We start from the raw sequence: 12,179 nt of genomic DNA on the forward strand, positions 1-12,179 counted from the left end.
AAGATTCTCAAGGAACTTGTAACTTCATGAGATATTATTGTATAATTAATTCAAACAGCCTCACATCTAGACTAAGAAGTTGGCAAAAGCTCAGCCCAAAACAGGCACATTAGATCATATTCTGATGCAAATAGCCCCTGGATCCACTTGGACGAAAGTTCCATCAGTGCTGAATGTATTGGATATGCTGAAGGGAGAAGGAGCTATCCAGAAACATAAAAAACAAAAACTCCCTATTCGACAACATTCACCATTTCAAATTCAACCAGCGACATATTGTTGTCGGTCTTCACGGTAAAACTGGCAGGTTCATCGACTTCAATTCGGCCCCATCTGTCTACAGCAAGCCTCATCGACCCTTTGTACATTTCGATCTTTGCATTTCGCAAGGTTAAGGTACTGCCTTCTTCCATCAAGTCAACTGGACATCGACAACAGAGAAAAAAAAAAGATGAATAGAAAGTAAGACAGACTAATGTTTCATAGCCAGAGAACGACAGCATAATGCTTAGTTGTCGGCCAGTCATATGAAGTCCAAATCAAAACATATGATTGCAAGTGCACATTAATTCATGTCTCAGTTCAAGAGAAAAAGTATTAACCTAGAATCTGTGTTTCAACCTCTAGTGTGAAAAGTGGTGAAACAGCGAAAGGAATTCTTGTATGTCAGAAAGGACAATAAGAAAAAAAAGAAACAATACTGTCCCAAACTCAATGCATCATTTTCATAAAAATATTTACAACAATATATGTATATTTACCCTGAAGAAACCATACTGTTTCCTGAGACAGAGAATTTGTAGTAAAAGACGATTCAAAAGTAAAACACAGAATTGACAGAACTGTAAAATATTAGGACACTTTTCATATTAAAACACGCAAGTTGACCCAACATTGACCCAAACAGCACGCAAGTAACTTCTACAGTTTACTCAATCATGTTTAGTGTCTCAAAAAACTTTTATTTGACCTGTACAAGCGGCACAAGTAATTTATTTTGTTTCATGTCTGCTTAAGATTTTGCAATCAAGCGTGTTATAGTTATGAAGGTTGGCCCATTTTTCTGTGTTTCCACAGCACCCATTTGTCTTATTCCCACAAGTTTGATAAGAAGTTATAATGAATTATTAAAGCCCGATAAGAAAGTAAGTATTGGAGAACATCCAGTTTATCACAAACTTCTTATTTTGCGCCAGTCCTAAATAGTCAAAGTCTTGCAATGGCATTTGAATTGATGTAAACAGAAAAAGGAAAACGTAAAGCACTTTTGAATTTCATTTGACTTTTAAGCTAAATTTACATATGCTAACCTGAAAATTGCATACCCCTAGGTTTTAGACTCCCTCAGTATTCAAAACCAATGTCTGGACAGAACTATATCTTGCTCCCTCATTGACAATTAAATTAGTAGCCAATGAGTTAAGCACTAGTGAGCACTAAATTTCCAAGTCCCTCATTGTCCAAGCCTCCTCGATGATAGATAATGGTATAACAAAAAAAAAAAAAAACGATGTCACCCCCAAGCTAAGCTTCCTTCAGAAAAGTGGATAATGCAATTAAATACCATGCTTCACAAAGTAACAGTGCAGATATGGATTCAAGAAGCGGCTGATTGAGTAGAAAAGACTCCATTTACGCTTATGTTAACTTAAACAATTCAAAACAGGGCATACATGCATTTCAGAGGCAACAGTTTGAGAGAAAATATTCCAATTCTCTTTTCCAAAGCTGTCTGAGAACCTACGGATACTAATGCAAGCTTAGGAGGTATGCCTCACTTTGGACTGCTAAGCAATTGAAATTTTAAGTCCTTACACTCTTCCACACTAAAATTCCTGTGTTCAAGAACCTCGCGATAACATGCTCCTTACTTGGTACTAAGTGCTAGTACTACAATGAGTTTATATCACATTCCATTTACATTACCATTCCAGGGTCGTAAGAGAAATAATACCCTCACAGTAGCGAATAACTTTACACAGAAATCGCCCCTCATAATACCAAATTGGTGATATTACATAGAGCCTATGCAAAAACTATGGAATGGCTATGTGGGCGCTCTAATCAAGGTATATGTGTCAGTCATTCATGGGCCTTCCACCAGTAACTTGTGACTTCTTTACAAAGGAATTGTGCTCGGAGGAGTCAATGGTCTCTGTGGGGTACGACGGTGCTCGGTGGGCTAAGATGTGTGTGTGTGTGTGTGTGTGTGTGTGTGTGTGTGTGTGTGTGTGAGAGAGAGAGAGAGAGAGAGATTAGTCTACTATAGAGGGTGAAGTTCAATATGTTCAATAGGTAACCACCAATAAAAAAGGTTGGTTAGAGAAATTTCCTACAATCACATAGCCCACATGGAAAAGGCAAAAGGCTGTTTGAGTTTATGTTTAATTTCGTATAGTTCTAATCTAATGTATGGTGTAGATGTTAGATCATGTCATCTTGAGTAATTAAAAAAGAGAAAAGTTGGTAAAGAGAAATGATGGAAAAGAGTAGTTAGCGTGGCGTTTAGTTTAGAATTGCAAATAGAGATAGGGATAATTCGTTGATTAAAATTTCATTGCTATTATTTAGCCGGTTGATCATTTTGTCTGGTTCATGGTCGTGCATGTTATCTGATTTTGAAATATAGACACGCTTAGTTCTGGGTACCACTTATAAGGGTCTTATCCCAAGGCGTAATAACAAGGCAATGCTTATTCTTTTTGCCCGACACCGTATAGGGATTTACTTTTCTCACACTTTACGTTTTGTCTTCCTTATTTACATGCTTATCTAGCATAGAGTTCGAAACCCCTAGAACTGAGGAAGAAGATCACGCGGGGGAAAAAGTAATCACCTGCACACTTAAGAAATGAGGCTTTGTTTTAAAAGTCTAAGTGATTAGGCTGGGCTTTAATCTAAGACTTATAATTGGATCGCATACTTTAAAGACTTTGGGCCTAAACAATTCAAATCAGTGACCGAAATAGAAAAGATACGGTCTACCCTTAAAAAACACTTGACAAGCCTAATAATTTCAATAGACTACGTAAAACCATATTCGAAACAGCACGCCCGATTTTATATTTTGCCAGACAAGACCCAAAGGACTTAATTTTTGTATCTTTTGAAAGATATCACCAGAAAATACAGGCTCTTCAAGAACTTTATATGTATGTGTCACATGCTACATCAAGTGTTCAAGTACCCATGTCTATTTTATGGATCCTTTTTCAGATGAATCCTTGTAATTAAGATTTCCTAAAAGGCCAAGTCTTACACATGCGCACCTATACCCAATCCCCAAACCCGAGTCCACGTAACACAGGGTAAATACTCAATGTCAAATTCGTGGTCTTGAAACTTTGCCAGATTAGCACTTGAGCCCTTCAAGACTTCATCAAACAGCAGGCAGGATATTGACAGCAGAGAACGATACTGATACCCCACAGCAGGTAAGATTGACCACGTAAATATGGCAAAGAATGATAATAATCAGCTAGAATTATTTACTGTCCGACAATGTTTGTTGGAATTTGAGATCTATAGGTCATCCTTGATACAGATACAATCACATTGAATACAACTCAAAAAAAAAAAGAATATATAGGTCCAACAAAGGCAGCCACTGTAACCAGAATCTAAATATTCACAACTCGATGGATAAATTACATCAAATTATATGGCCTAACTTGACAAAATCTATGGAAGATAGAACAAGAAGAGAATCAATCAATTCGAGTTAAAAGTATCAAACTATTCAATTCAGCATTTAGCCTATCTAAACCTATCATATTATGTAGGATCTGACATATTATAGTCAGGTCTAACCTCGTAGTTTTTCTTTAAATTATTCAGACAGATTATTTTTAATGCCAGTCATGGCGAGAAAAAAGATTGAATTGTTGGATGACGGCAACAGATTGACAATCTAACAAAGGTGTAATCATTTGCAACATTTTGTATGATTACTTGAATATGTTAATCCATATCCAAGCTAACTGGACTTGGGTGCAAGGATCGGGTGTGAGTGCAGATCCGCGCATCTGATTAGGCTTTCCGAAAAATCTTAGACACGGGGATTGTCTAATTAGTATTCCGTATAATAGACACCGGTATGTGGACACTTCATCTAGTTTATGATACAGACATATTGAGTGCTTGAAGAACCAGTATTTCTATTAACTGTTTTCAAAAGATACAAAAATTAAGCCATCTGGGCCTCGTCAATTGTGTCTCAAAGAGGTTGCCCATATTTTTTCTATTTTGGTCCCAGACTTGCCTTCTTAACGCCCAAAGTTTTTAAACAGATGATCTATTCAGAGGTTAGCAGCAGGAGAAGAACACAGTACAACACAGTATCATCAGTGAACCAAAAGTTCTCGTTACAATTAACGTACCTTGTTCATTTCTCGCGACGAAAACTATCATGGCCGTATCATCGCCCACCAAGGTTTCAGCAGCTCGCATCTGTCGACCCCTCGGTGCGACCACCTTCGTGTTAACAACCTTCACCGTGAGACTTATCCCAGTTTCGAGTGGGCGGAGCTTGCAAACCTTCTTGAACACAGCCTTCTTCATTTCCGGTTTGGATACTTCAGCCATCCTCAGCAGATCAACTGGAAAGAAAAAAAAGGAAACAAACAGTGCAGCTTCATCTCCATCTCCCATGCTTGTACTATCTTTTCGAAATGCTTCCAGTCAAGTAAATTCAGACTTTTGATTTGGCTATCCACAGAAACCGACATGCTCCCATTGTCTCAGGAAATTCTCGCTCTCCCATCGGACCATTTTTGCATCTCCATGCATTGGGATCCCGATTCGCGGAATCTCCCCGGTTCAAAAAATAAAGCCATTCTTTTTTTCTTTTTTTTTTTAAAATCGGGAAAAAAGAGTTCATCGTTACGGAAAACACAAGATTCGAACTTCATCGGGTCTCCCCCACGTCACCAGGACCCAAAACCGTCCGCTCCATTCAACAAAATGCGCGCAGGAGAGGTTACATTCTCCAGCGAATAAACATGCACGCGGCCATCATCTTTCGACTCCCCTTCGGGAATCCATCTCTCGAGCTCGGACGGGAACATGCGCCGCCCATTCAGCGATCCTCAAAACACACACACAACGAAAGGACACAAACGCGATCGAGAGGAACTACCCCTACCTGGTGTCGCCGAATCGACGGGAGCTCGAGCGAGACGGGAGGAGGTCGTCCGATCCGGATGGCGACGCCGCCGCCGCCGCCGCCGCAGCTGCTGCTGCCAAATCCGAAGCTCAAACTTCAATCGATCGAAAAGAGAGAACACGACCGATCTCGTGAAGCGATCGACAATGGAATGGAACAACCTACCTGGATCGATCAAACGATTTGAGTTCCTTGTTCCTAGAATCGATCGATTTGATCGATTGGGCGAGAGAGAGAGAGGGGGCCGAGCGCGAGCGGCAGAGACGGAGCTTCGGGCGCACGAAGAGAGATCGACCAGAAGAAAGAAAGGAGAGCGAGAAGGGAGGGCTTTTATATCCGCGTACCGTGTTGGATCACGTGCTTGGCACGTGTCTCGGCCTCATCCCCTGCGCCTGCGGGCCCTCCCTCCCCTGTTCGGATTAGGAGCGAGCGGTTTCCGATCCGGTCCGATCCGATCCGATCAAAAAACCGGGAATCGGACCGGAAGGACCGGTTCCTAGTTTCTAGGACCGGACCAGCTAATCTTGAGACCGTGGACAGGTTCCAATGAGACCAATAACTTATTGGTAAAGGTAAGAGGGAATTAGGGAAATTAGATTAGGTTTTCTATTTTTTTCAAAATTTTTAAAAAAAAAATATATATATATATATATATGAAAAAATTAGAAATATATATATTTATCGGTCCGGTCCGGTCCGGTTCCCACTCTAGAATCGAGAACTGGACCGATACTCTCGAGAATCGGACAAAATCGATCGGTTCGGTCCCGTCCAATCTGATTCCGATTTGGGCGATCCATCTTGCTCACCCTTAGTTCGGAAGGACGGGAGAAAAACGATGCGTTTTGAGAGAGGGAAAATGCTGAATATATAAATCCATAATTATATTTTTATACGACAATCGGCGACACACGAGTTCATGCCTTTATACTAGATAGGCCATCGATATTAATCATGAGGACGTATAAGAATATGTTTCGATTTATTTGTTAACAGCTAGGATACGAAAAAATTCTCATTTTAAAATCTTATTAATAAATGTTACGCAAAGCGTCCGTGGTTATAGAAATGAAGTGCGTAGATAGAATTTGGACATTCTGAAAAAGTACGGGGACGGAAAATGTAATTTTTATTAAAAGATTCGTACAAGGAAAGCTCAAATTATGGATTTTACTCCTGAGCTCTGATTGAAAGAATAAAAATTGAGCAAAGCTGAAATATTTTTGCAATTTATATTGGATTAGCTCCCAAGGTAACTTAATTCTACTATCAAAATCTTACTTCTCATTTCCCAAATAAAAAATAAGAAAATTTTGTCAGAAGCATTTCAAACCAAAAAGAGAGAGAGAAAAAAAAAAGAGGGGGAGCAACGGTAACTATAAAAGGGCATTGAAGATAAGCTAGAGAGAAAGACTTGGTGAAAAAATGGAGGCCATCCTCACATCCGCAGCTCGCCAGCTGACTACCTTCCACTCCTCGTCTTCTTCCTCCTCACTCCCTCTCAAATTCTCTTCCTCCATCGCTCCGGCTCTCCGGCACACCCGAAAGAAGGCGGTCGCCGCTGGACGGCGGAACCCGGCAGCCCCGCTCCGAGTCCGCGCCAGCTCCCAGGCCGCCCCTGCCTCCGCTGAGGCCGCCAAGGCCGCCGGAGCGCCGGGCGAGATGAAGGCGTGGGTGTACGGCGAGTACGGCGGGGTTGATGTGCTCAAGTTCGACCCGAAGGTGTCGGTGCCGGAGTTGAAGGAGGATCAGGTGCTGATCAAGGTGGTCGCCGCCGCGCTCAACCCGGTCGACGCCAAGAGGAGGCAGGGCAAGTTCAAGGCCACCGATTCTCCTCTCCCGGTAATGAATCTTTCTTCCTCGGGTTTTTCTAATCTTGTTTCGACGGTTCGGGTTTTTGTTGGTTGGAGGGAAAACACGGTGAGGGGAGAGCAAATTTGGTGGGTTGTAGAGAAGCTGTGGGAGGTGAATTATTTACAGTTATGAGGATTGAGAAGAGAATTGAATAGCCAGTCAACACAGTGACACTTACGTGGATACTACTAACAGAATGCACAGACTGTACGAACTGGTTCGAATTTGTGGATGAAACGAGTGCTTAACTGGTGCCAGAACAATTTAGGCTTGACACCCGGAGCTGGGAGGACCAGCGCACTGCATAACTGGACCGTTTATGTGGCTCTGTCACAGCACTTATTGCCGCAAAGGCCGTGCATAGGGGAATGTTGGTATGTGCGTATGGGAGCTTAAAGTGTCACCCAATGGAACTGAGAGAGAGAATTCGAGTTGCTATGCTTTAGTTGAGACACCGCCTTCGAAATGTGAACTCTTCTGGTGTTCCTATCTGTGTACAATGTTGGGGAATGATTCTGGATATTGCAGTAGCTCAAGCTAATTGGTTATCCATTGGCGGCTGTTGGTAGATGTTACTTTAGTTGGTTAAGCATTGTCTCATAAGTATTCTCTTCTTAGAGGGGAGAAGAAACATAGTTTCTCTTGTACTCATTGTAATAAAGAGAACTGTTCTTGCACTTAGGTCTATGCGGATTAGAGTCCAGGTAATACCTGAGCCGCTGTATATTTCTTGCGAGGGAAAGGTTTTGTAGGGTAGAATAGACATGGTAGAAAGATGTAACAATAGCACATTAAAATATGACTGTCATTTCCTATGAGAACCAATGTAAATTTTGGTTTGAAGGCCATTTACTACGTACATCCCCAATGCATCCTCAGCTGCATTTCAGTCGGCTAGTCATAGCAACTGACTTTTGTTGATGTTTTCCATCCTCATTACTAAGGAAATCAAGATTCTCTCGACCACCCGACTGCGAACATTACAATTCTATGCATGTATTTTTATTTCCCATCAGCGTTCTATTTGAACCGGTAAAATTCGATTGCATGGAAAGTAATTTTGTTTGAAGAGTGTCCTTATTAACGGGGACAAAGCTTGTCAAGCATCTACTAGCTAAAAGAAATTTGATGTCCAACCTATAGGAAATATTAAATAGTACAGGAAAATTTGTAAATTTGACAGATAATGTGGTGCTTATGCTCATCTATCCATAAAAAATTTAGGATAAATTGCCACACAAAGCTCCAGCTTACTGTGGGAGATTGTTTTGGTAGATCTTCTATTGTACCTTTCACCCGGGGACGTCTATTAGTATTCTCTCACTTTATACGAACGAGAGAATTTTTATCCCATTCAATCAACTGATTTAGTTTCATGATACAAAATGATTTTGACAATTTCTACTCCGCCATGCTTTTCTCTTTCCCTTTGGTAGACTGTTCCAGGCTACGATGTCGCTGGCGTGGTGGTAAAAGTCGGGAGCCAGGTAAAGGAACTAAAGGAAGGCAATGAGGTATACGGGAACATAAACGAGAAGGCCTTGGAAGGCCCTAAGCAGTTCGGTTCATTTGCGGAGTATACCGCGGTGGAAGAGAAGTTACTGGCTCTCAAACCGAAGAACATCGATTTTGCTCAGGCTGCTGGGCTTCCTCTCGCCATCGAGACAGCCTATGAGGGTCTGGAGAGGACTGGGTTCTCTGCTGGTAAATCGATTCTTGTTTTAGGCAGTGCAGGTGGAGTTGGAAGTCTCGTCATCCAGGTAGTTTCTTGGAGATGATCATTGCCGCCTCTAAGTCACGTGATACTTGTTTCTTTTAATAAAAACCATACTTGTTTTCAAGTAGAAGAAAGCACAGAGAGATCTATCTCTAAAAGGTGAAAGCACTAGTATCTGTGAACTGGTTTGAGTGCCCACGATTGGGTAAATTTGTGTAAAAACTGGTGCGGTATGGCAGATATTATGCAGTTTGTTCAGGTAAAACCTTTGTGTTTGCATTTAGTAACTCGGCCTACGTCTAGCTACGAGGATTAAATAGTTCTAATTTGAAATTCCATTCCCAAGTTGAAAAACCGTTTTCATGCAGACCTTAGAGTTGAGATAGTTCTTAACTTTGCACCTCATCCTTGTCTAGCATCAGATATGGTTCTGATTTCTTCTATTTATGCCTTGCAGTTGTGTAGGACATAAATAATTCAAGAACCGAGCAAGGCCGTTCTTTCCATTGCATATCAACTTAAGTTTATATTATGCTTATTGAATTGTTCATTTAGACGATGTGGTTGTTGGGGTATATGATACTTGAATGCAAGTCTACTTTTTCTGCAAGCTGGCCTGCAGCAATTGAACCAACTCATGGTCTCTATCTCTCTCTCCACCCCTGAAACCCCACCATGAGGAAATGCACAAGAGTTTCTGCTTGCAGAAAAAATGTGCAACTCTAACTTTACTTTGATTTGAGCAGCTAGCAAAGCATGTATTCGGTGCTTCAAGAGTAGCAGCCACTTCAAGCACTGGAAAGTTGGAATTCTTGAAAAGCTTGGGTGCTGATTTGGCGATTGATTACACAAAAGAAAACTTCGAAGACCTCCCAGAAAATTTTGATGTAGTCTATGATGCTGTTGGTAATATACATGATCTGATACCCTCTTAGTTCTTAGAAGCGAAAAATTCAGGATGTTACTTCAGCGAAATTCTTTCGTTACTGCATATTGAGGTGATTATCTCAAGATGGTTCAATTGATCCCAACTAGATGTTGCTCGACATTGGGCTTCTTTCATGTTGCCATTATCCTAGTTAGCAGTTGATGTTTATAAATGCTTAATTAAGGACATTTGAGTGTCCTAATTGTCCTTTCAAAAGAAAATACGTGGGGGAAAACATCAATAGATGAAATAAGTATAGTGATGCAAACCAAATTACAATAGAAGCTTTCATAGATTACATCTTTGACGAGGTCGAGAGTATTCGACATTTAGTAGCTCCTGCTTACGACAGTTAAGTCGATTTAAGTGATGCATTCCTTGGCCATCCCTGTGCGAACATTGGGCTAACAAATACCCTTTTTTTTTTCGACAGGTCAATGCGACAGGGCAGTCAAAGTTATAAAAGAGGGAGGGATCGTGGTGGCCCTAACCGGCGCCGTGGTACCGCCGGGTTTCAGATTCGTAGTCACTTCCAACGGAGAGGTCCTGAAGAAGCTGAACCCATACATCGAAAGCGGGAAGGTGAAGCCAATAGTCGACCCCAAGGGACCCTTCCCATTTTCTCAGGTTGCCGAGGCCTTCTCCTACGTCGAGACGAACAGAGCAAGTGGGAAGGTAGTGATACACCCCATTCCATGAGAAGGAACACACATAGCTAATGGATAATTTTGTATCACAATCATCCCGCTGAATGACTACTGTCATTCGCGACAAACAATGCACTCTACAAATAGAACATCAAGAGGGTGAAGTCCTTTTGTATACGAGAGGCATAATGGGTGGGCCGCTCAAGATGGGCCAAACCAGGCCCATTAACCACAAAGGCCCACAAAGTGGTTATTTGCCTCTTACTATAAATAGTAGACTCTCTTTTTTCACATACGCGAAATAACACACATCTTCGATATAACGTCTTCTCTGGTTTTCCTTCTGAACGTAAGTGGGTACGAAAGACGATCGAAGATCACTCTCAAGTGCAAAGTGGCATTTAATCCGTGATAATATCGGGTATATTTATTATGTGATATACATGTACGATCGATGATACAAATTAATGGTTATTGAGCACATTTTCTGCGTTGTTTGAATATGTTTCGAATATGCCGATCGGGGGATGAGTTTTTCTCAACAGTATATGCGCCAACCCATCCAACCTGATGGGGATGGGACTTAACTCAACGCGCCGTCCAGAAGATCAAGAAGGATAGGGGAAAGAACTTATCAATCTACTCTTTTTGTTTCCTTCCTCCTTTTAGAGCACTCGTGATGAGGTTACACCATATAGATAAAGCAGAAGTCAAGACTCAATAGTTGCTAGAGACATCAAATCCTCTGGATAGATAGGAGCACTACCAGAGCCTCATATTCGCATGCCGGTTATCTAAGTACTCAGGATTTTGCTACTGCCTCTGCACGGGTAAACGGATGCAAATGGATCTGATTGAGTTCCTCGGCCGCGAAAAATCACGGGCATAGGTCCCGAGAAGGGCACCCGATTAAATGATATACTCGGGACTTGTAGTCCCATCAAATTGACGATCAATCAACTTCGTGCCGCCGCCGAGATTTACCGTTGTGCAAGTTGTAGGAAGAGGAAACCTCTCGATCCTTAAAAGCTTGAGAAAGAATATCTAGATATTGTGTAACTTCTCATCTACCCACTGAACTAAAAGGTCCTCATGCTTCAGCAACTTGTTCTTGCCAGTCTGAGATATCTCTTTGTACCTCTCTCATTTTAGTTTCAGGACAGCTTGTCCCAGTCAGTTTCTTTAGAAACCTGAACGAGTTGAGAGAAATAATTCAGTCTTTTGATAAACTTAGGTTCACATTGGCTACCTAGACTCTCTCTCTCTCTCTCTCTCTCTCTCTCTTTCTAGTGTGGTGAACCCTACTGAGAACTTTGGCCCTTCAATAATAGAACCCTATCTGTGGGCGATGCGCGCTTCGCAGTACCACGGCTCTCGCGAAAAGGCGATTCCGATGGAGAAACATGAATAGCGTCGTACCGTTTTAAGATTCTTGCCTTCGAGGCTGAGGATCTCGCAAACTTCTAAAGCTAGCAAAACTTAATTGCATATTGCTACAAAATATGGCACTATACTCGTGACATTAAGTCGGTCGAAATGGACCACCGTCACGAGAATCAGTAGCTAATTCTTCGAAACTCAGCGTAAACAAAAGTAGACGACGAGGCTGTCTGAGACAACCTTCCCCACGGCAGTTTCCTCGACAGCTACAACACCTCCAAAGCTACGGCCGCTTACACAGCTTTTTAGGAAACCGCCTAACGTACCCAGGTTCGTGCAACTGCTATGCGGGACGATATAGCGACAGTTCAGCCAGAGCTATACAGATCGGACTCGATGTACATAGGATAATCTTGAAGTTAATGGCACTGTGTATACCAAGGACAAACTCCACGATCACCACACCTGCTTATTGATTATTGAAAGGAA

At 41.7% G+C, this 12,179-nt stretch overlaps 2 protein-coding genes across 2 annotated transcripts; one reads left to right on the forward strand and one right to left on the reverse strand.

The window, feature by feature from the left end:
* Window positions 1–4: 4 nt before the first annotated feature.
* Window positions 5–5,237, reverse strand: LOC115686300 (uncharacterized protein At4g28440-like). Its single transcript, XM_030611534.2, has 3 exons — window positions 5,144–5,237; window positions 4,380–4,598; window positions 5–421 (listed from the first exon to the last, which is right to left on the reverse strand). The coding sequence occupies exons 2-3, from the start codon at window positions 4,582–4,584 to the stop codon at window positions 234–236; spliced, it is 393 nt and encodes a 130-aa protein (XP_030467394.2). The 5' UTR covers window positions 4,585–4,598; window positions 5,144–5,237; the 3' UTR covers window positions 5–233.
* Window positions 5,238–6,563: 1,326 nt separating this feature from the next.
* LOC115686298 (2-methylene-furan-3-one reductase-like) lies at window positions 6,564–10,490 on the forward strand. The gene is made up of 4 exons (XM_030611533.2): window positions 6,564–7,006; window positions 8,455–8,778; window positions 9,482–9,641; window positions 10,097–10,490. The coding sequence occupies exons 1-4, from the start codon at window positions 6,590–6,592 to the stop codon at window positions 10,360–10,362; spliced, it is 1,167 nt and encodes a 388-aa protein (XP_030467393.2). The 5' UTR covers window positions 6,564–6,589; the 3' UTR covers window positions 10,363–10,490.
* Window positions 10,491–12,179: the final 1,689 nt, after the last annotated feature.

The sequence above is a fragment of the Syzygium oleosum genome, unplaced genomic scaffold (genome assembly GCF_021117445.2).
Source record: "Syzygium oleosum isolate NSW1041296 unplaced genomic scaffold, Sole_v2.1 Sole_v2.01, whole genome shotgun sequence".
Classification (NCBI taxonomy): domain Eukaryota; kingdom Viridiplantae; phylum Streptophyta; class Magnoliopsida; order Myrtales; family Myrtaceae; genus Syzygium; species Syzygium oleosum.